Raw genomic sequence first — 24,246 nt, forward strand, 5'->3', positions numbered from 1 at the left:
TTTATGCATGTGAGTCAGGAAATTTTGTTTGGGGTCGATCATAATACATTAATAAAATATTCAATGCATATATATATATATATATATATATTCATGCACACACACATGTATAATAAAATATATATATATAATAAATAAAAATAACGTAAAATATTAAATTATAGATATAAAAATTTTTTATCTATTAAAAATAATAATAACAAAATCTCAATAATAAATTGACATGAAAAATTAAAGATTAATAAAATGATAAAGTAAATATATCATCTATAAATAAATAAATGCATATTTAAGTTGATGAAATCAAAATTTATATGAAAGCTTAGATTATATCTACTTGCACGTATGTTAATAAAATAATTTTAAATTTTAATGAAATAAAGGAGAGACAGTAAAATAAGAGGGAAGATTAAAAATATACATATATATATATTTACCCATAAAATAGAGGAAGAGCAAAAATAAAAATTAAAAAAAAATTCATTTAATTTTAAATTATATGATAAAAAATACTAGTTTAACTTGCATTTAATTTTCAAATAATAATTATTAATTAATTAATTTGTAAATATAAAAGTATAAATAAATAATTTTTAATTAAATTTTTATATTTATATGAAAATCAAATAACTTTATTGTTTCAACTTAAATCACAATGTATAAATTAAAAACTATTAAAGACTAATAAAAAAAATCAGGGCCCATTAACAAATATTTAAAATTTACGTCACCAATTAAATATTTTTTATAAATATTTAGAGAGATTAATAAAAACTTTAAGAGATTAATTAATAAAAATTTAAATTAAAAGTTAAATTTTATTATACCTATTAAAATATTTTAAAAAATATATGGGGCAAGGCTTATAATATAATCGTGCACCATAGTTATTTATTAATTTTGGAGGAGCTAATAAAAATAATTAAAAAATTATTAATCAAATAATCATATATATAAAATATAAAATTGATGAAACTGATTATATATCCTAAAACCAAGTCAACTCTGTGCAGCTTGTTTTCCAAATTAATTTATAAAAAAAATAAAAAAAAATAAAAAATCTACGACCAGCGTCAGATGCCGTGATTGGAAATGAAAAGCAGACACATCTGCCTTAGAAGTTGGTAGCATGGTTTTGAGACCTGGTCCGATCCAGCTGGTCAGACCTAAAATTCATGAACCGACTCTTTAAACGGTTTGGTTTATGTTCAAAACCCGAGTGGTATCAAAATCGATAAAAATTCGGTGACCTGATTGGATACTCGGTCACGCGTTATGGGTTTAACAGTTCGGGCAGATCTTTATTAATTTTTTTTATTCACTTAATTTGATAAAAATGACTTTATTTTAAGGAAGTTAGGGTTATGTAATCGAATTAGGTATAATTTGCATAAAATAAGTATATAACGATCATGGCTTGAATCTTAATTGTAAAGAAATGTTTATGGGTGTCTATATACACTTGTCCTATAGAATTTATATAAGTATTTCTTAAAATAAAATTAAAAAATAAAAATAAAAATTATTAAAAATAAGATTAAAAAAAATTTATTTGATACATTTAAAACCTAATTAATTAATGATTTTTATATCTATTATATCCTTTTTATTTGTAATTGCTCAGTTTAAAATGTAAGCATTATTTAGGGTTTTTGCCTGACATTTATAAATGAATGGATTATTCATTAATAGAGTTATTGTTTGCTAGGGGTGGGCATTCGATTCAAACTGAATTGAATTGAATCAAACCGAATTGAATTAAATTATAAAAATTAAATTTTAAATTTTAGAAACCGAATCGAATAGAAATGGGTGAAAAATTGAATCAAACTGAACCGCTCTATTTCGGTTCGATTCGATTTAAACCAATTGGGTTTGATTTTTGATTGATTTTTTAATTTAGACTTGATTTTCAAGTTATTTGGTCTAATTTTAACTTTGGTTTGAACCTAATAACCATTCATCACTGAAATTAAATAATTAATATATATATAATTAAATATAATTCATAATTTTTCATAAAAATAAATCAATTCAAAAATCGATTCGGTTCGGTTTAATCGATTTTTTTCTCTTCAAAACCTAACTAAACCGAAATTTTTATAATATAAAATCGAACCAAACCGATTAAATTTTAAAACTAAACCGATTAAATCGAATTAACTCGATTCAATTCAATTTTTCAGTTTGAATCGAATTCTGCTAAGTCTTATTGTTTGCAAATAGAATATGAAAGAAAATAGATATTATCAATTTAATTTATATAAATAATTATATTATATTTTTTTAATTAATTATAATATAGAATATGACTTATGGACATTTATATTGAATACAATGATCTTCTATTAGATTGATAACATTATTATGGGATTTTGTCATATCCCGATCAAATCCTTATTTAATCTCGGTTGAACATTAAATTTTTAACCTTCTGTTTTCACCAATTTCTTAAATTGAGCGAGTCCGAAAACCATGATTGGTAGTACTTCTAAAGCAACCTAAAAAGAAGTCATTTCAATCATCACAATATTATAGAAAAGCTTGAGTAAAAGAAATAGAAAAATTTATTATTTAATTTTTAAATTTTGATAAATATTATGATTTGAATTTTATAGTTTTAAAATTAAACAATTTAATCCTTAATTATTAGTCCCTGTATTCATTCTAACGGTTAGTCTAGCAACATCAAAAGGTCCAAAGAGAAATTTTTTAAAGGATTAAATCACCGTTTCTTCATTGTTTCTTTTTTTTTTGTCTATTATTTTTGCATCTTCTCTCTATGTTCTTCTATCTCCCTCTCTCGCTTTTCATTTTTTTTCTCTTCCTTTGTTTTTCACTTTCCCATCTCAGTCTCTCCTCTCTCCCATTTCTGCCCAAACAATGCCGAACCAGGATTTTAAAATTCTGCCACAAAATGATATCACAAATCAAAACCTATTGCAATTCTCAATTTCCCAATGCCATTGTTCTCATCACTTCTTTTTTCTTTCCTTAGCGTCCAAACATAAACCACATCACAAAACCGAAAAAATAGCGATGGCAATGGCCATGGTTAAGACTACAACTCTCCCTCCTTCCTCAAAGACAAACTCAAATCCTCCATTTGCAGCTTTGCGGCTCATAATAATCCAGAAATTAGAGACAAATGTTGGGGCCTGATTGGCAATGGCAAAACCAAAAAATAGCGATGGCATGCACACCCATAGGCAGGGGCGGAAGTAGGGGTTAGCTTGGGGCCTTAGCCTGCAAAGGATTTTAAAATTAAAAATTTATCCATGTACTTTTAATATATTTTTAAAAAAAAAATTTATTGTTTGTCTCCAAAAATTTTTAAATTTAAAAATTTACCTATAAAATTTAGTGTATTTTTTGAAAAATTTATTATGTGATCCTTCAATATTTTTATTTCTGTTTTAACCCCTACAATTTTATATAAAATTCAATCATATTTTATATTATTCAATTTTAATTTTTTAATATTTTATATTTTTATATTAATTTCTAAATTTTTATCCGTCTTTTTAAAATATTTATTTTTGACCCCTAAAGATCATCTTCTAGTTCCACCCGTACCCACAGGCTATGATTGCATACGCCTGGTTTAATGAATAACCCAATGGCAACACCCAACGAACTGTATACATAAAAAAAATAATAATAATAAATAAAGCATTTCTTCCATCCATGCCTCAACAAAATCGACAGTGAGATTTGAAGCATAGGGAGGGACTTTTGGAACCGAAATCGACAGTAAGATTAGAAGGGGGAAGATCTTCGAATTCATGGAGCATGCAAAGAAATGGCTCAACCGCAGGGCTTGGCTGCGGCAGTTCTGCGCGAATAGGAAAGTTTCGAGCCCACCAGAGGCGCGGGCTTGCACAAGAGGAGCCAGATATAGCCTGCCTTCGATGACAACGTCACATAGCTTGCAGCCAGCAATTGGCCCTGAGGAAACGAGGAAGGTTGAAAATGATGGTGGGTTCATGCTAAGCCCAAGCACTGGATGGTTTGGAAGTGACTTGAGAGAGAGAGAGAGAGAACTTGGGTTGTGTGGAGCCACTTAAGAAAAGAGAGGAAGCAGAATTTTATGGATTTAGAGGTTGGGACTTGAAAGGCTTTGGATTGGGTATTTGAGCTTTTCACCTAATATTAAGGGACTAAATTGTAATATCAATCAAAACTCATAGTAAATTTCTCAACAGAATAATGCAAGTCCTATACAACAAACTACGCAATATGATCAAATAGCAAGCCAAAATCCACAAGTATTTCAATCACAAAAATAGAATGGGACAAAAGTGAAATTCTGGTTCATCTCCTAGAAAACTAATTGACAGCCACAGGCCAACCACCGGCTTTTACAGATCTTGCACGCTCAAACCTGCAACCGCATAACAGATTCAGTTAGATTGAAGAACCAGTTATACCTACACATTTGTTTTATTGCATATACTTCTTTTTGTTGCATGTTGGAAAATGCCAAGCACAAAAGAAAAAGGATTTGAAAATTAACCTGGAGGAAGAGACTGCTTCAACTTGTCAGCCTTCTCAGTGTCAAATACACAAAGGGTGTAGAGGTACTTGGAGCAGCGGACCTTGAACTTGACCACATCCCTGCTCCTCTTGATCTTCACAGAGCGTGCATCTTTCCTTCTTGCAGTGAGAAGGAAATCCTTAATCTCATGAATTTGCTTGGGCTGTGTAACAATTCAAAGAACAGGTACACCAAGCAGTGTTAGAAAGCAAAGGAAATTCAAAGTATAAAATATATCAATAAATAGAATCATTGTTAAGCCAATATTATCAAAATAACAAACATTTCAATTTTTAAGAAGCAGCCAGTCATACCACATAAACCAGATATTGCAAGGAACAGCTAAAGATATCACCAAAATTAAATATACGGCTTCACATGCTCACATGCTGTCACTGGGGCCAGAAGATTTTGCCCAAATAGTAAACACAGATGACGAGAATTTGACACTAAGGACACTAGTTAGTGTACTTAGAAACCATCTCTATCTCTAACCATTAACAAAACCTCAATTAAGGGAGCTTAAGGAAGCATTGTACATGGTGCACAGAGTAGGTGCCAAGGAGAGGAAAAGGCCTATTCCTAGTTCCTTAAGAATACTGCAATAATATGAAAGCGACAACACCCTCACATAAAATGATAACTTTAAAATGGCAGACCTAGAAAAGGAAGTGAAAGATTTAACACAATTAAGGGTATGCGAAGATGGAAACAAGACACCAGTTCTTCCCCCGTTAGTCCATGGAAGAAAGATAACACAAGTAACTTAGATTACTTCTTCCTTATTTAAAGGATATTTCAAAGGACAAGCATTTGAAGCTATGTAATTGGAATCAAACCTCTCCTCACTCTTATTTTGAGTACTTTGAAATGGACTGAAAACTACATATTCTGAACCTCTACTAGCAACAGGTATAAGATTATTTTTCTAATTAAATTCAATTATAAAAAAAAGTGAAAACAGTAAAAAAAAAAAAAAGAGTAGTTTCCCAACGTCCAATGCAACATGTAATGCAGCCTTGGATAGCAAGGGAAAAAACATTCTAGGCTTCACAAATAGCAGCATTAACTAATTAAACTTAGCTTAAAGCTGTCAGATTACAATCAACATTCATGTTAAGCCTTTAAAGTTTACCCAGAAATTAAAAAAAAAAAATTTGAGATCGCTTTATCATGGAACTCAGTCCCTTAGATGTTCTTAAAAGAGTTGCGATCATCACCGCAAATCATCACAGGTCTGTAGTAGGACTCATCACTGCTCCATTTAATGTTAAGTAAATGAAGATAGAAAATGAAATTAAAATATAGTTGCTCCTACTCTTCAGCAAAGAGAAAGAGCTGAAGCGAAGAGATGACAAAAGCAGCACATTTCTTACCTCTACAAGTAAAGGGTTTATCATGAACGTGCGCAAAGTAGAAATACATAAGAAGAAATGTAGTTTCCCGACGTCCAAATGCAACATGTATTGCAGACTTGGATAGCGAGGGAAACAACTTTTTAGGCTTCATTTTAGCAGCATTAACTATTGAACTTAGTGTAAGGCTGTACACTAACAATAAATAAAGCCCAAACAGTTTTTCCAGAAATTTAAAAAAAAGCAAAAGCAAAGAAACAAAATTTTGAGAAAAACGTATTAGAAAACTCAGTCCCTAAGATGCTCTTAAAAATTGCAACCATAACCACAAATCATTACAGATCTGTGCGACTCATCACTGCTATGTCTAATGTCCCATAAAATAAGATAAAATGGAAATGTAAATATCAAAAATAGATGCTCTGGAGTTGACATTCCCATATAAAAAAAAATAAAAAATAAAAAGTAGAGGGACAGATTTAAAAAATCAACAAAAATAATGTACTGAACCTCTACCAGTAAAAGTTCATCAAACATCATCCAAAAATAATTCCTCCAGTTACCACTTATGAACCTATACAATATAGACATACGCATTTAAATAAAAACATATTTATAAGTACTAATTAAAAAGCATTTTCATGATGTCCAAATTTAACACAAACACAGCCTTGGATAGCAAGGGAAACAACTTTTTTGGCTTCAAAGATAAAAGCATTAATTAATTAAACTTGGTGTAAGGCTGCAAGCTTGAAATAAATAAAAGATGAAGCCATAACAGTTTACCCAAAAGTCTCGATGCACAAAGAAAAATACATTTTTGGAACTCAGTCCCTTAGATGTTCATAAAAGAGTTGTGATCATTACCACAAATCATTACAGGTCTGTAGGACTCATCACTGCTCCATTTGATATTCCAATAAATAAGACAGAAACTGAAATCTAGTTTTCTCCAGAATTGTGTACTCTCAATTCAACATAGAGAAAGAGCTGAGGAGAAGATTTTGTAAAAGCAACGCAAAGACTATTGCTTTAAGGGAAATTGTCAAAACGGAGTCCATCAAAATCCACACTGACCAGATAGTGAAGCATTCATAGCCTAAATTCTGTAAAATTAAATGGCTAGATAAAAAAAAAAAAAATCAGCTCCATTATACTGTGAGAGATGCTCTCTTACTTTTTATAGAGAAGGACAAATGGAGAGATCAAAATGTTCATTTGGAGATTCTATATCTACAAAACTTCAAACCCTATCCTCCTCATTGACTGCTACAATACCCTCAAGTTACAAGCTTCAGTAGTCCATTGTTCTATTTATGTTCTCAAACTATGAGATTTCTGTGCACAAATGATTCCCAAAAAGTAACGGTTGTCTAAGAATTTCGGCTCTTCTATTTCTGTTAGAAAATAACATCAAATGGACTACCTAAATACATAATCAATCTCCACCTTCTGTTCAGATTTACCTTTTCTTTCAAAAAATTAATAACACACAAAATAAGTCTAGGAAATGAGATCTACAATGAAAACCCACAACTGTATCACATTCAAGCGGACAAAAATTCCACTTCTAACAATTAAAAAGGAAGGAAAAAAAAGGTATATTCCACATATAAAACACTCAAAACAAAACACCCCAGATTAAGAAATAAGCATAACACTCAAGAACACGCATCATCCTTTAGATAAAATCATAGTCACACATATGCTTGCAAGCATAAAACAGCCCAAATCAGAGCAAAACGAATAAATGAACCATAAGTTCCAAAAAAAAAAAAGATAAAATAACGAAGGAGAGAAAAAAGAATACCATTTTGAATGAGGGTTTTGAGAACTTGTATGTTCCAGTGAAACGAGCACGCCCCTATCCCTTAGAATGCAGATCTACGAATATATAGAGGAGGGAGGCTAATGCCAGCAACCTCTAAGCCCTAGAAATTTTAAAGTCCCTTGTTGCCCTTTCTGGCCCCACGGATCTGTTGTTATTACGCCAGAGTCTGAATCATAAAGCGGTGAACCAGTTTTGAACTGACCCATTATCTTTTGGGCTTTGAAGTTTGGGAAAGATAAGCCATTGGGCTTCAAGCCTCTTGATACAGCCACAACCAAACTTTTACTCTATTTTTATCTTCCATTAATATAGTTTAGAGGTCCAAAATTATTTTTTTGAATAAAAATATTAATTTAACAGTCTATTTAATATTATTGGTAAAATTATTATTAAGAATATTATTTTTTTAATAAAAAATAAGTTAAAATTAAATTTAATAAGTTTTAGTAATAAAAACACTAAAATAACGAAATAATTTTTTTATATTACTTTTTTCAATAGCATCTAAAATAGTTTTTTTATTCAACAAAACAGTTTTGACCTCCTAAATTTAATGTCAAACAAATAATAAATATTGTTAAAAAAAATTATTTTGTTATTTTAATATTTTTCTTACTAAAATTAATAAAATTTAATTTTAAATTATTTTTTAATACTCTCTGTTTAATATATCTAAAAAGTAATTTTTTTTTACTAATAATTATAACTGTAATACCAAATAGGCCATATAAAGATATACACTAAGTGAAAATAGTGGTTTCACAGCCGCGAGGCCGAGCCAGATCTGAAGAGGATGCCTTAGGAAAAAGAGGAGGAATAAATTAAGGATGGTTACTAACAAATTGCGTGTTACTTATATTCTATCTAAGAGAAAGTAAAGTGAATTAAAATTAATTAAAGTAATTTTTTTATTTTTGAATTTTTATAAATTTTTACTAGAGAAAATGAAATATTTAAAAGTATTTGAAGATTTGGAAGAAAAAATCTTATTAATCTATTGATTTTATAGGTTGAAAAATGAAGGGTTTTAACCTTTAAAAACCATGAATTTTCCCTCACACAAATCGTGGTTTTTAAATAAAAAAAAATTCCATTACATTATAAAACTTCTTCCCAAACAAAGCGTTAGGGTCTGTTTGACATTCTTATGTGATTTGTTGATGAAAAAAAAAAATTATTTTAAATATATTATTTAATAGCAATTAAAATTAATTTTAAATTAAATTTAATAATAATTATAAAAATTCTAAACCATCTAAATATTTTTTCACTAATATCTAAAATTATGATTATGTTGTTCCAAAAAACAGGTTAAAATAAAAATCTTAAATAAGCTATTACATGTTGCAATTAGGTCAAAGGATTCGGGTTTGATTCGGATTCTGATATTTTATGGATTTGAAATATTTTTTTCAATTTAATACAATATATGACTATATATAATAATAATAATAATAATAATAATAATAATAATATTATGTACAACGAATACACTTTAATTATTAATTACGATGGAAAGAGAAAATATTTACCATTATATTTGAAAAGCTAAAAGTTAAATAGAAAACAGAAGGGAGAATAAATATTTTGTTTTATTTGAATGCATTAAAGAGAAGGAAATAATTACTATGAAAAAATAAATTGTTTATAAATTTTTTATAATTAAATAATGATTGTGGATAATAAGAACTAAAAAAATATTTTCTCCTTCATAAGGTGAAACTTTTTATATTATAAATAAAAGTATAATAAATTTTAACTTTAGGATAAATTTAGTAAAGGTTAAAAAGTCAACAGTTAAATGTTACTCTTGTAAATTTTAATTTTTAAAGTAGAATAATTATTAATCTAAACCCTAAAATTAATAGTTAATCTCTTAAGAATGCATAAATATTAATAAGGTACAAATTTAATTTAGTCTCTTTAAGTATCTAAATAACCTTAATGAGGGGTTAAAGTTAATCTAATTACTATCTACAAAACACGCCTTTAAAGGGAAAAGAAGAGAAAAATTACCTTCATTTTTCTTTTGATTTTTAAAAAATGAAAATGCAAATCAAGATAGTATTGGAGTTTCTCCTCCATTTTTCTTTGCTTTCATTCTATTAAACCCTTAATCCTATATATTTGATTTTTTTTTTAATTCAATCTATAATTTGTTCAAATTGAGAACTATATCCTTACTAAAAAAAAAAGAAACTAAATACTAAATAGTTTTTCGTCCTTTAAACCATAAGAAAGAAGTTAATTTATGTTACAGTGTTTTATATATATATAAAATGGATAGTTTATGAATAAATTAAACCTCATTTATTATTTCACAAAGATTTAATTGAGTAAGAATGACTTTCTAAATATATATTTCAAAGGACTTACATTTGATTGATTGTAAGAAAGTGTAAAATTAAAGGAAATTTCTGTTTCTTTTTTACCATTCATTTTCCTCATTATAGAGAAGAAAAAAGTCCCATGTTTCCTATGAATATAAATCCCTATCAATACATGTTTCATCACAATTTTTTCTATACAAATTAACTTTGTCATATTGAAAAAATAACTTTTCAATAAAAAAATGTCAACCAACCTGCTTGTTGTTCATCCTCACCAAGTCAGGCAATGCCACAAAACAATATGGAATGAGTATAGGGGAAGGAAGTCCAGGGACCTCATGGAATAGATGAAGCAAAGCCACTAGGTTTCACTCAATTTTCAGTCATTCCCAATGCTGTTCCGACCAGCCATCATTTACATTAGCCCTAGAGCCCTCCCAATAACCTTTTGCAATTAGCAATGCCACTTATACCCATTGAAATCAATTGATCGGAATAACGGGGCACTAGACTTTAGGAGCTCAATTTTGCTAAACAGAGATGGACTACAACATGGGACCAACACCTTTGGAACCAACTCGGCAATGTGCTTTAGGGGGTGGCAATTCTAAGCACTCTGGTGACATCTAGCCATTGCCATCATCGATGCTTCAGTTAGGCTCCAGCTACTTCAAAGTGCAGTCTAGAATCTCTTGAGACAAATTTCAACTTCAATTTCAAACTGATAAGTTCCTGTCGTACTTTTGCGCTTATAATGAGAGTTGAGGTTTAATTGTGTGCATAGGCATGATGCATGACTTCTGAATTGATTTTAAACTATGATGTCGACTAAGATGCATTAAATTACTTTAATATCAAGTTAGTTATATCGTGATTCGTTATGGTAAGGAAACTGTCTATGAAAATATGTGGTTATCTATTATATGTTGTATTGCATTATTTGGATGCATTAATATTAGTTGTAAATAGTACATGGTCAAGATGAACTGTTGAGGATAATTATTAGTTAGATATTACATATAATCGTTGTTAATTTGTTATTAAGACAGTTAAGTTCTGTTAAATGATCATACATTTGATGTAATTAATTTAACTGGAAATGGGTATAATTAATGCTAGTTGGATGTGTGAAATATGGATGAGAAGTTATAGCTTTGTTTATGATACAATATAAAACCAATAAGCCCTTTGGATGATGACACACGTCCAAGCAAGTACACAATTATCTTTGGATCATATAATACAACCCATTTGGGCATACATGATCGCCCCAAGACATATATGACCACACTGAGACACATACAACCGCCCTAAGACATAACAATCACCTTAAGACATATACGACACTGCTCAAGTTATTTTGTTGCCTCGTAGTCATTGAGTTCATCTAGAAGGTCATAGATAGACCATCGACCTCCATGCTATCATCATGCATCTAATACATTAGGGACCTGGCCTCATTAATGTGCTTAAAAAGCTTGCACTCAACTAATGAGTACCCTAGTGCCTAAATTGGAGGTGCCTTGTCTAGCAAGTCTTCTCAAGTTGGCTAAAATTGTACAACGATTAAATACACTGAAGTCTTAGACACCCTATATGCCACTTATCTTTCTAGAGTGGGATTTCCCATAATAGCCGCTAGAGAAGCAATATCCCTCTACCTAACAAGGCCTGTGCAAATAAGAACAAGATGGGTTGCAAAGCCTACATTCATTGCTAGGCTCCTACTTATGCTGATAATAACACATGGCACTTCGATGTTGGTTAGAGTGACATATATATTCCTTATAAGTCCTAGGTATGTATTCATTCCTTAACTCCCAAAATCTTCAAATCATTTGCTCTTCACATTTACTCTGTTCCCAAACCTTTCTAACCTCACTAACTTTCTAACCTCACTAACTTAAACATTAGTTCCAAGTACGGGAGCCCTTACTTGGCACTCTAACTCTTATCTATATTCTAGATACCCCAACTCGAGCCAAAGTAGAGGTTGTGACTATAAAGGCAGAGCTCGTAGAGTGGATGCTTGGGTCATATATGGTCACTAGATACCTATGTAGTTAATCCGTAATAGTTCCTTGCATGTGGCATCCATTAGAACACCTTTGCATCTCAGGACTAACATTCGGCGTCGACTATAAGACAGAAGGTAAATTTTCTTTTGTGAGAGTCTTTAAAAGATTACCGATTGAATTTACCACATACCTATTAAGATCCACGTGGAAAAGGAGGGAAATAACACCTCACCAACCATTAATAACGAAAACAACCAAAATACTACTAAGACACCACTCTAGTAACCCTACCATTTGTTAGTAGTATGTCATATAACATATTATTTAGTATGTATCTTGTACATATTTTATTAATAAAAGATAATTTCACTTTTTCGTTTACATAATGTATTTATGTGTAATAGAAAATGTCCATTGATATTTTATTAGAAATCCTATTCTTAAGTTGTTAAGAATATGAGTGACAGTATTTCTAGCACAAAATATCATAAATTGGTTCACAATCGAGGATACTTCACAATAAGGATATGACTTATCCAGAAAGATTATAATCATATTTATTTTCAAGGTATTTATATGAGATATAAATAAGATGGAATAGTGAGTCTCATACTATATAACAAACATGATAGGTACTTATACATTATAAGTAGGCCGAACCAGTAACGCATATGACTAGCACATGGAGTTTACTATTGTCAATGCATTGTTATATATCATATCAGTGCATATAATCTTTAGACCTGAGATAACACAGTTATCTTGTATATAGGTGATTTCAGTTTGATACTGCTTTCATACTTGTACTGTGTATGGATATATGGGCATATGTTGACTCCTACTAGTTATATATGGAGATAGGTATTGATCAAGATGAAATCTGTTATCCTAAGTAAATAGGGATAAAATCCTATATTCATTTAATTGTTCTTAATGTTTCAAGTTCCTGACCAGGACAGACAAATTTAATCAGAAAAGGGTTTCTGATGAGAAAATCTTTTTGATCAAGAACTAAAATTAAAAGAGAACATAATATTCATAGCAATTTGGGTTTGACATAAACCATGACTCCAGTTCGAATTGAGATTTTGTAACAGAGAGATTCTAGTGCATGGTAACATATGATTATAGGTTCATTTAAAGGTATTCCTTATTACTGATTGAGTGGCCATGGCATGCTATACTAGGTATCAACCATGGTCTATGAGATGCCTAAAATGATTTAGAGAAATCATTTATGGTAAGAAAGAGTTCTGATGATATTAAGAGTTAATATCATATCTCATTGCTAATTAGTGATGAGCCTAATAAGTCACACACATACACAAGTTAATCACCAAGTAAAATGTGATTTAATTAATTAATTAAAGAGTTTAATTAATTAATTAATTAAATTTGGTTTGCAATAAGATTGCAAAGTCCCTAACATGGCTTGAAACTAAATATAGGTTATTAAAATGTATAGTATAAGTTAAATTTATATTTAAAGTGTTTAAATATGAATTTAATTGTGAGAAATTAATTAATAGAGATTAATTAATAAATTTATATTTGATATAAATTGATTAGAAGAGGAGAAATAATTATTTTGGGTTGAGAACTCAAAATTACAACACAAGGGTAATTTGGTCATTTCACATGGTGACATATGACACCATGAGATGGTGACACATGGCATCATGGTTTGTCATTTGTCTTCCTATCATGCAAGATTATCAAAGTCAAGATTAAGTCTAGCTTTGACACTTGGCTTAAGGTGAATAGGTCAATTAAAATTAAAATGCAATCAGGTGATGATATGTGGCAAGGGTTTTAAGTGATGACCTAATTATATAAAGTGATGTTATGAGAAAATAAAAAAAATCAGCCAACTCTTCTTATTCCCTCAAGTGTGCCGCCACTTATAGCTCTCTCTCCTCTCTTCATCTTCTCTCATCAATTCAAAGAGAATTGCCCATATTCCTTTGAATTAAAATTGCTAGAAATTGTTTCTAGTATCCTATACACATCTACAACCTCTCTAAAGGTAAGTCCCTAATTTATAATTGGTTGGCAAGGCTTGAGAAGCTGGTTTAGGGGTTGCCCATTGGTGATCTTGGTGTGGACAAGTTAGAGGGACAACTCTTGGGGTCCTAGGTGCTTCACAAAGGTACTAATTACATCTACAGTGCATCAAAAGGTTAGTGCACATATTATTCTTTTAATCTAGGATTCTAATGAATTAATTTGTTAATTCAAAAATCTTAAATGGAAAATATAGATCCTAATACATATTAAAATGGTTTTAATATGCAATTGAACATTAAAATCAATTAGGCACATAATGGATGTGGCATGATGCATGAAACCCTAGAAGAAAATTTTTGAATTCAATGTTCTAATCTAACAATTTACATACTTTCACTCCTTCAATTGGTATCAGAGCCACTATATTTGCCATTTAGATTGTTTAATATAAGATTTAATTGTGTGATTTAATCAATTTTTTATTGATTCATTGCTGGTTGCATCAAAAGTGAGGCGGCATGGATGGCACCTCAATGGTGCGCATGGTTGTTGGATGGCACCTTAATGGTGTGCATGGTATGGGGATGATTATACAATTATTGTATGCTTTGATTCCGATGACTAATTAAATTGTTTAATTAGGAATTATAATCACACAATTAAATTTGTTTGAATGTGATTCAAATCTGAATTTTTAAATTTATTTGAATGTGATTCAAATCTGAATTTTTAAATTTGTTTGAATGAGATTCAAATCTGAATTTTTTAGTTGAATATGAGATATTCAATTTTATTTTAGAATGTATGTTTTATTTAATTGTTAAATGGTAATATGCATGATGGATGATCATGGATAATAAAAGACCAATGTGATTGGATTTATTTTTTTATTTTTCTTTGAGTTGTAAATTAATTAATTTATTTTAATGGCATGTATTATTGTCGACACCATATTTTGGCCGATCCCCAGAATCAATAAACTTTGAAACTGATCCCCAGCACTAAGTCTCCTTTTGACAGCCAATTACATTTTCGACCTCTCTTTGGTAGATAACCACATTTCCGATCTCTCCTCACAAGGAATTGAATCAATGCTAAGTCCTCGTATCGGTTAAAGCCTTACCGGTCTATTAAATCACTCACCGACCTCTCAAACCAATTGTCGAATCTCCTGACCACTCAAGTACATTCCTGATCTCTTTTGACAAACGAAATTGAACTAACACTAGATCTTTGTTACCAGTTTTATTGCCGATCTCCCTTTCGAAAGTTTAGGAATAATCAAAGGTTCCGTTCCGGTTTAATGATGATCCCGATCTTAAATGTTCAAGCTAAATTTTCAATTTTAATCAAGTCCCGTTTAGCGTTGGTTCCCTGTCGATCTCATGCTTATTGTGTTTTCCGACCTCTTACACTTAGATTAATAATCACTTTTAGTTATTTCAATATACTCAGACAATCAAGTGTTTAAATAATTTAGAAATTTTCCGATCACAACCATTCACCGAACAAAAGAGGCATTTCATTTCATTTCATTTCAGAATTTGTACAAGTCATTCAGCTGGAGGATCACCCCCAGCCTGATCTACATTTTGTCCATCTCCTCTCTCACCCTCAGCCTCCTCCTCGCTATCCTCACCTTCATCCTCGGGAGCCAGGTTGGCCATCCAGGAGAAGTCCTCCTCAAGATAACGCTTCTTGAGCTCGGCCAGGAGATCTCTGTGAGCATTCACATAAGCGCCGGCCACTCCGGTCACCATCTCTTCTTCTTTCACCTTGAGCTCCTCAGCAAGGTGAGCGAGTTGAGCAGCTTCATCGGCCCGGAGCGCCTGAACTTCTCCAAGAGCATGATCTCGCTCAGCCAGAACATGAGCTTGCTCGGCTAGCTTGTCCTCATAGTACTTCATTCGCCCCTCAAGTTGAGATATGTAATCCTGAGCGGATGATAGTTGGGATCGGAGGGAAGCTGCTTCATGACCCATCCTCTCGACCTCTTTACCCAGGCGATGCGCCTTCTCCCGTACGATGTGCTGGTTCACCAAACACTCCACATTCAGGCTCATAGATAGGGTCAGGATGTCGTCAAGGTTGTCCGGGGATAGCCTGTCCCGATCCTCCCGTAGGCAGATGGAGGACCCCAACACCTTAGCAAAACCTAGGTTCTCCCGAACAGTCCGGTTCTTCTCCAGCGAGTGGATCAGAACTTGAGCGCCGCGGGAAAGGGGCCTCACCTGTTGTTGGGAAGGACCCCCTTCCGCGCCAGAAGCAACTGGAGGAGGTGGAGGCGGCTCTTCCCAGCGAGGAGGGGATCGGATCAATTCTACGACCACCGGTCCCGAAGGTTGAGACGAGCCTTCTTGTATTTCCCCGGGCTCATGCCTAGGTGTCTGCATTTCCTCAGCTCGCTTCATCTCCCGTACCTTCCTGGAGATCTCCCTTTTTCGCTTTCGGCTCTCCTTGGAGGCTTCACCGCTTGCCATACCTGCACAAAGAAGAGGTCAGTGAGATCGCTAAGGTCCTGAGATCTGAGATGTAGAAAATACCGATGCCGAGGTCAGAGAGCTGAAGCCCGCGATCTTTGCCGGTGATCAACTCCATTGTCCATGTCTGATTCGGCGATCCATTGCATCCAAACAAGAGAACTTCTCTCTGGATGCCTGCTCCTTCAACTCCATCACCATTGCGCCCTCTTCCCTATTTAGGACAATGTGCTTCGTGAGCAAGGGGCTTTGGTGCAGCCAGCTACGAGGAAAACCCTCGAAGCCGTTCGGAATTTTACTCCTTAGAATGAAGAAGCGGTTCTTCCAATTTTTCAGGGAGGAGGGCAGATCGGTGAAAAGCCCGCAATGTGGCTTCGCCTGGAAAAACCAGTACTCGTCATCCTTTCGACGAGTTAATCTATGTAGTTCGGCGAATACCTTAGGCGTAGGACGGAATCCCTTAGCTCGGCAGAGGCCTCGGAAGGTTACTAAGATCCGCCACGAGTTCGGGTGAACTTGGGCTATGCACACTTGGTAAAATTTTAAGACTTCCTTAAAGAAGTCGTCAAGAGGAACCATGACCGGCTTTCAATCGTTCTTCGTATACTATAATCATGTCGTTCTCTTCAAGAAATGATCGGCCGTGATCGCCGTGACCTTTGGATGAGTTCATATGAATCAGGCTCAATGTTGTACTCCTGGCTGAATGACTGCAGATCGGTTTCTTGAAGGACCGATGGCAGCTCGTCCATGGGAAGACTCTCTCTCCCTGAAGAAGGCGCATGCCTTGATGATGCCTCTTGCCCCCGAGCTGGAACGGAGACCCTAGGAGGTTCAGGTCGCGCGCTTGGCCCGACCACCTCTACTTCATCAGACGACCACGAGAACTGAATAGAAGGAGGGCTCGTCGCTCTCTGACCCTCGGCACCGCTCATTTTCAAAGGAAATAAAGAATTTAAACTAAAAAAAAAGATCAAAGCCCTTACCGGAGTCTGATCGGTGTCGGAAGAACTTGAGAAAACAAGAGAATTTTGAAGTTGTTCGCAAGAGATTGAAAATGACATAAGGGAGTAACTGGCTAACCCCACCCCTATATATACTCGTCCGAGCATTAAATGCTCACGGCATCCCAGGCGGTGCATCGGTTAGTGGGATCTGCCAGCTGTTTCTGACACGTCTCATGAGTTTTCCGGAAATTCCATAAAGAGATCGGCTAACTAGAGATCGGCAGATTAAGATGAATATTTTGAATTGTGGATCGGTTAAGGGTTATTTAAATTAAAGGTCGGATTGGGTAAATACTTTAAAGATCGGAAAATAATTAATGCAATAATAATAAGATGATAATCGACAAAATAAAATCTTTATTTCCAAAAGATCGGATTACATCATTTGGGCGATCTCTAGGGATCGGATTACATTAAAATTGGATTACATCATTTCGGTGATCTCTAGAGATCGGATTACATTGAAAATAAAATACATCATTTGGGCGATCTCTAGATACCGTTGGAACATCCCATCTAAAGGCCTATGTCAAAGCCTAGTCTCGTGGCTGAGTCAAAAGATGTGTTTGACCAGGAGACCGGCTGTTGACATCGGATAGATGTACAGCTCAGATGGGGTGACTATGACTCCCATGAAGATGAGAGACGTCGTCATCGATGTTACCGCTCGAAACCGAGCCGCTGTCGGAACACCCAGTGCGGAGAGGAGCCAGATGAACGCCAAAGGCGATCGGTGTTAAGGGGAATATTAGCAGTCTTCTCGCTCGAAATCAGTTCGCCGTTTGTATCGGTCGAACGATTCGAGGTCAATAAGATCGAGGTCCTTGATCCAGATCGGTAAGTTAGTCCGGTTCTCTCACGGTCATTAAGTGCAGTCATCATAATTTCTCGTTCACCGGGATCGTGAATTTTCAGTCGGGGAATAAAGAGGTCCATCGGAAAGGGATCAAAAGCCACAATCATGGCCGGAACTACTGCCGGAGCAGCTAGAACAGGAAAGTAAGAAGGAAGAGAGGAAAATCGAATGAGGAAAGTCTCTTCTGTCAGGGGTATATATAGGGGAAAATCGGGCATTTATTGCTAAGCAGAAAACGAAGCGGACGCTTCGGGAATCGAGGGGAATTAATGCTTTGACCGGACCGGACCTGATTAAGGGAAGGATCGGAATGATAGAGATCGAAAGAGGGAGACTGGTATGAAAGATCGAAAAAGGAGCGTGTTAAGAAGATCAGAAAAGAGGAGAGATCGAAAGGCAAAGAGAATAAGACAAATCCCAATAACCGTCATCAGAATCAGAGCCGAGGTAGTTAAAGCGTTGCAGACGAAATCTCCACTGCACGCCTAAGAATCGCCCACAAATGCTGACAGGTGTCAGAGTATGTCATGACAGTCCTGTACATCCCAATCTCCACCGTTGATCCCACTTGTGAGGATGAGCCAGGAGCCCTTGGATCAATGAGGAAGACGACGAGGCCGGCGCCTTTCATTCCCAGTCCTTGGATCGCCCAGGTCAGCAAAGTTTGGGACCGTCAGATTAGAAGAAGAAAATGACAAGTATTCTGAGAATGATCTCAGCCGTTCATTTTAATTCTCTTTAATTCTCAAGCATCTGATCATGTCCTTCAAAATCCAGACCCTCCATCTCCCTCAAGGAAAATCCTGACCCTTCATGGGAAGCCCCCGGTTCCTATAAATACCTGCATGAAAAACTGTTGAGAGGACGGACAAAAAAAGGTGGTAGTTACTATAGCGGAAGAACTCTGAAATTTAATTCAGTTCGTTACTCTGCTATTTTTTTAAGCTTTCATAAGAAGAACTTTTGAAACCAGTTTTCTGAAGTGTTTTCTTAAAAAGGATTTTGAACCCTGAAACTCTCCATTTTCAGCTCGTTCATTATCCTGTGGTGCTCTCATTTTCAGCTCTTTATTTTCTTTATTTCCACTCCCATTGTTCAGGCTCAACCCCATTTAAACTCGGTTATTATTTCGACTCGATGGCATTTTAGCAAAGCATCTTTAGTTTCAAGGCGAACCTTAACTTTTCGGTTATCAATCTGCAGTCCTATTACATTTTGGTCATTCCATACTTAGTTTAGTAGATTCGGCTCCCTACAGGTGAGTGCTCATATTGTCATTTCATTAATTGCTCATTCTTATTTTACGTATTTCCTTTGCCCTTTTATGTACGTAATTTTCTCTAAGTTTATATTGCGCTAAAGAATACGAAGAAGGTTACTCTCGGGTTACTTCTTTGTTGATTAGTCCATCCTTTTTTATCTTTGTTATTTCTGAGTGTAAGTCTTCTAGTCTCGAGTAGTGTATAAAAGGTCGGGTAAAATGTAGGTAATGGTACCTTAAGCGTTTCTTTGAAATAATAGAAGGTCCGAATAGCAAGTCAGGAAAATAGTAAAGTATTAGGCTAACATAGAAAACGATTGGGAAAATGTCATAAAGCGAAATAAGACTAAATATTAGCTAAATGAACTAAAATTTTCCCAAAAGATTTTAATGAGTATGGAAACATTGTTAATGAAAAAGTTAAGTCTTTCACAACCAAACATCCACTAAAGCAATCTTTTGGGAAAATATTAGTTTATTTCCCTTTAAAATAGTCAACTGATTCATTAATTCAACATATTTTAACAATTTTTAAATCAAATGAATTTTATTATGATACACATAATTCAAATATTTTCCCCAATTATGTGCAACAGTTGTTTCTTATACCATGAAAAGCAATTAATTGACAAAAATGCAAGCAACTAAATCCAAATGATCTTTAGGGAATGATTTTCAACTTACAATAAGATTTGTATCTTTTCTAACTGAACGATACTCATTTGTAAACTTAGAGTCATCGTTTAACAATATATTAAAAAACTGCTCAGCTGTGCAAGGAAATACATCCTGCAAAAAAGATACAATGAATTATACAAAAAGTAATAGAAAGTAATACAAACCAATCAATAAGTAGAGGCAAGAGAAGTTCCGTACATTATATATACCAACAAGAATCTCTTCTTTGATAAAAGCTTGATGCTTTTCCACTTGGGGTACAATATCTTCAAGAATCTTGATACTACCTCCAACAGAGCTACTATGAGCACGCAGTGCTGATTCTGCTCTCTCCTACATGATAATGAGAGAATATTTTAATTCCCAGAAGAAAGCTCAAAGATGTTGTGATTTAGAACCAACAGAACACACTAAAAGAAAAGAAACAAAGCTGCCAAATTTAATAATTCTCAATTTTCACATAATAGAACTGTAGAAAAATACCTAAATTACATAGGTGTTTATAAACTAATAACTAATCCTATTGCTACTAGCACAATCCTAAAATAGGAAAATACTAAACCAATACTAATTCTAAACCTATGATAACTTTTTAAAAAATGAAACACATATTGGATTTTATCAATTTGGTATTGATGGACAGAGTTAGTGGCTGCATTTTCTATTCAACTGTAAATTTAGGTTAGGGCAAATGAGAGAGTAAGAGATGGAGAGGTAAGTTTAGGTTTTAAGTTTTTATATAAGTAGGTTAAATGGGTTAGTGGGTAATGGGTCAACACGTGACACAAATATTAAACCGTGTCATAAACGTGTCAAATCGGGTTAGTAGGTTAACTCGTGACACGACACGATTATACCCGTGTCATAAACAGGTCGACATGAATTTGACACGAACACGAATAAGATTAACCCAAACCGAATATTTTCGTATCTTGCTCGTGTCGTATTCGCGGGTCGTGTCTAAAATTGCCACCCCTAGACCCAACAACAAAGATAAACATATTAACTAAAAAAGCTCTCTCAGAGAAGCTTAGATCTGTTGAAAATCACAAATTAAAAATTATATACACCAACCCGATGATGGGAGAGTAGACCCATGACCAAGCTGAGGAGAGGAGCCTCCTTGCCCAAAGGAGCAAAGGAAGCCACGAGACCAATAGAAAAACAAAAAGTCTGAAACCCTAGGAAAAGGGAAAAATTCTCTGTCGTTTTAGAAAGAGAAGAGAGTGACTATCCACAATTTTGAAAACTTCTTCACTCTTGTAACACCCCTAATTTTTAAATTTATTATTTTGTGAGTAAATATTAATATTTTATTTTATTTAAATTTTAGAAAATTATTTAAAATTTTTCTGATTTTAGAAATCGGATTCGATTTTCTGAAAATATAAAACTTTGATGATTTTTAAAAAATTATTTAAAGACCACGTGGAAAAACTAAAAATATATTTGTACTCTACGAATTTTTCTGAGTTTTCTAGAATTTTTTCGGAATTTTTGGGCCTCATTTTCAGTCCCAAGGTAGAGTAAAAATTCAAAATTTTGTATCCAGAATCGAACTGGCCGAATCGAACCTGACCGGATCGGACCGATCGAATCGGACCGGCCTCGTTCTTCCTTTTCTTTCTTCCCCGGGCGCGTCCCGTCTCTCTTCCTCTCTCTCCCATGTTCTCTCTCCTCCCTCCTCCCCACGCCGGCCAGCCACCACCCCATCCTCCCTACCTCGCGGTGCGCCGCCCCAGTGCTTCCCCATCACCGGTTGCAGCCTGGAACCCCAGGAAAACGCGCGCGAAGTCACGCGACGCCCAGCACGACGCCTCACCTTCCCGACCAAAATTCGGCCGATCCGACCATCGATTGAGCCGGGTCTTGTGTCAAACACCATCTACACCTCGAGAGCTTTCCATAGACACTATGAACACCAAAATCCATCGAGCGGTTTGCTCAATTTTTATCCGAGAAGTTTTAGCCCATTTCGACTTTTGGGCTAGATTTCTCGCAAACCGTGAACCGCACGAGAAAACCGAGAGTACCAGAGCGCTCTACTCGTTGAGACCTTTGCGGAAATATAAATTTCGAAATTTTTTGACACCGTTTTTCGGTGGGTCCCATGAAACTTCGTAGTATTTTTTCGAGCATTAAATGAGTTTAGAAAATTCCGTAGAAATTATATACTAACCCCCGTGTTGTGGGCTTCGTGTAGGTAACTTCAATTCGCGAAAATTCAATGGTTGCCCGGGTTTGTGAATTTCCAGCCAGACGGACAGGCTACCGAAAAAAGTCTTGGAATTGGATCGAGATTTTGGCTAACCCACCGTTGTTAGAAGTCCAGAGCGCGTTCCCTGAGTCAGAATCGGCATAGGTAAACCCGAACCTTGCTTTTTCATAAATTTTTAGTACTTGAATTGGATTAAAAATTCATAAAATATTCGTGGTAGCTCAGAAAATTATAATTCCTTTTGCATTAGCTTAGTAATGTTGCTAAGGACCGCGGGGTAAAGTTTTAGAATTTTTAGAGCTCATTTGAGTAGTTTTTGCAAAAATGGTCAATTATAAAGACTAAACTGTAATTTTACATATTGTGATTAATGACTGTTTGGATGGGCCCAGGAGGAGCTGTGTGATGTGATTGAGTTGTGGGTGTATGGTTCGTGGATATAGAAGTGCGTTTTAAGCCCTTTTGCAGGTTGGGTAGGTTTTAGGTATAGAGGAGACTCTGTCAGATTTTCGATACTACTTAGGATATCTTTGGTCTTTTTCTTAGTTTGTATTGAGTCAAATTTATTAAATGATTGTAATAAAATTGTCAGGTGAGCCGAGACAGCCTTCCTCCTTCGCCCAGCCGCCACAGTGATTGCGGTTAAGTCTGTGAGTAAAATATTAATTTTAATTGTAATTTCGATATTATTATATGTTCAAGTATGCCCATGCATCACTTATATGTATGTATCTATGTAGTTAAACTCTAGGCACGTATTATGTTGCATTCACAACTGTTAAAGTGCCATGGATGTTGTTGTGGTAATTTGGAGCAGTGTGCGTGAGTTGGCATGCGTGTGGTGTGGTGTTGGCTATGGATAGGACGGGTAGACATGGCTTGAGATCTTCGCTGGGACCCGGTCCTTCGGGGTAGACACGGCTTGAGTTCTTCGCGGGGACCCCGATTTGGTTTATTAAGCGAAAGTCCGGCTTGAGTTCTTCGCTGACACAGGTTGGATTAAGAGGGCTGTATAGGGGATCAGCTCCCATATATGTATTGTTTGACATTATCGGGTGTGCGAGTGCTCCAAATTGCCTTTTTGATGTGATTTGTATGAAAATATGACGATGTTGCATTTCACTCAACATGGTGCATTAGCTTTAAATAGCTACAGAGATTATGGTTAAAATTGATATTTTACTCTCTGAGTCAAACGCTCACTCCTGTTCATTATTTTTCCTGGCTACAGGAGAATTATTATTGTGATTAACCTACTTTTCTTCTTCGCAAGTCGTTTATTTATATTTGTATAATTCTGTTAACTCCTAGAATTTTCGCATGTGTTAGAAATATTTATTTGATTTGGGTCTGTAATATAATTACCATGTTGGATCTATAAACTTATTATTATATGCATGTATGTTGGACTGGATGAGGGAGCTGAGCTCCCATTTATTTTTATGACATATGAGTATGTGGAAGGTGAGCTGAGCTCCCCAATTGATTGTATATTGTGTTTACAGGTCGAGTGAGTCAAAAACTCCCCGTTGAAAGGTCCATTTTATGGTCTGACTCTGTCTGGTTGAATTCTTGAAATTGGACCCAAATAGGCCTTAGAATTTAGTTGAGGAATAGTTATGCTTACTACGGGCCTCGGGGGCTTTAGGCTGGCCCAGGTTCTAGTGC

The 24,246-nt window shown here is 34.4% G+C and overlaps 1 protein-coding gene and 5 non-coding genes across 6 annotated transcripts; all 6 read right to left on the bottom strand.

Moving 5' to 3' along the window:
- Positions 1–4,221: 4,221 nt before the first annotated feature.
- Positions 4,222–7,870, bottom strand: LOC131178603 (60S ribosomal protein L38-like). The gene is made up of 3 exons (XM_058143707.1): positions 7,703–7,870; positions 4,517–4,700; positions 4,222–4,384 (listed from the first exon to the last, which is right to left on the bottom strand). Exons 1-3 carry the CDS (start codon positions 7,703–7,705, stop codon positions 4,362–4,364), a joined length of 210 nt encoding a protein of 69 aa, XP_057999690.1. The 5' UTR covers positions 7,706–7,870; the 3' UTR covers positions 4,222–4,361.
- Positions 5,515–5,662, bottom strand: LOC131170178 (small nucleolar RNA snoR136). The gene has a single exon (XR_009141120.1). It is a non-coding gene; the product is annotated as a small nucleolar RNA snoR136 (small nucleolar RNA).
- LOC131169683 (small nucleolar RNA SNORD25) lies at positions 5,712–5,800 on the bottom strand. Its single transcript, XR_009140580.1, has one exon. It is a non-coding gene; the product is annotated as a small nucleolar RNA SNORD25 (small nucleolar RNA).
- LOC131170167 (small nucleolar RNA snoR136) lies at positions 5,969–6,107 on the bottom strand. Its single transcript, XR_009141109.1, has one exon. It is a non-coding gene; the product is annotated as a small nucleolar RNA snoR136 (small nucleolar RNA).
- LOC131169724 (small nucleolar RNA SNORD25) lies at positions 6,175–6,258 on the bottom strand. The gene has a single exon (XR_009140622.1). It is a non-coding gene; the product is annotated as a small nucleolar RNA SNORD25 (small nucleolar RNA).
- LOC131169706 (small nucleolar RNA SNORD25) lies at positions 6,714–6,799 on the bottom strand. The gene has a single exon (XR_009140606.1). It is a non-coding gene; the product is annotated as a small nucleolar RNA SNORD25 (small nucleolar RNA).
- Positions 7,871–24,246: the final 16,376 nt, after the last annotated feature.

The sequence above is a fragment of the Hevea brasiliensis genome, chromosome 1, assembly GCF_030052815.1.
Source record: "Hevea brasiliensis isolate MT/VB/25A 57/8 chromosome 1, ASM3005281v1, whole genome shotgun sequence".
Lineage (NCBI taxonomy): Eukaryota > Viridiplantae > Streptophyta > Magnoliopsida > Malpighiales > Euphorbiaceae > Hevea > Hevea brasiliensis.

What these genes read in the sequence shown, in the direction of transcription:
- LOC131178603 (XM_058143707.1), bottom strand. An exon ending in GAAGCAGTCTCTTCCTCCAG is followed by an intron (nt 4,385 to 4,516) that starts GTTAATTTTCAA and finishes ATGCGGTTGCAG; the next exon opens with GTTTGAGCGTGCAAGATCTG.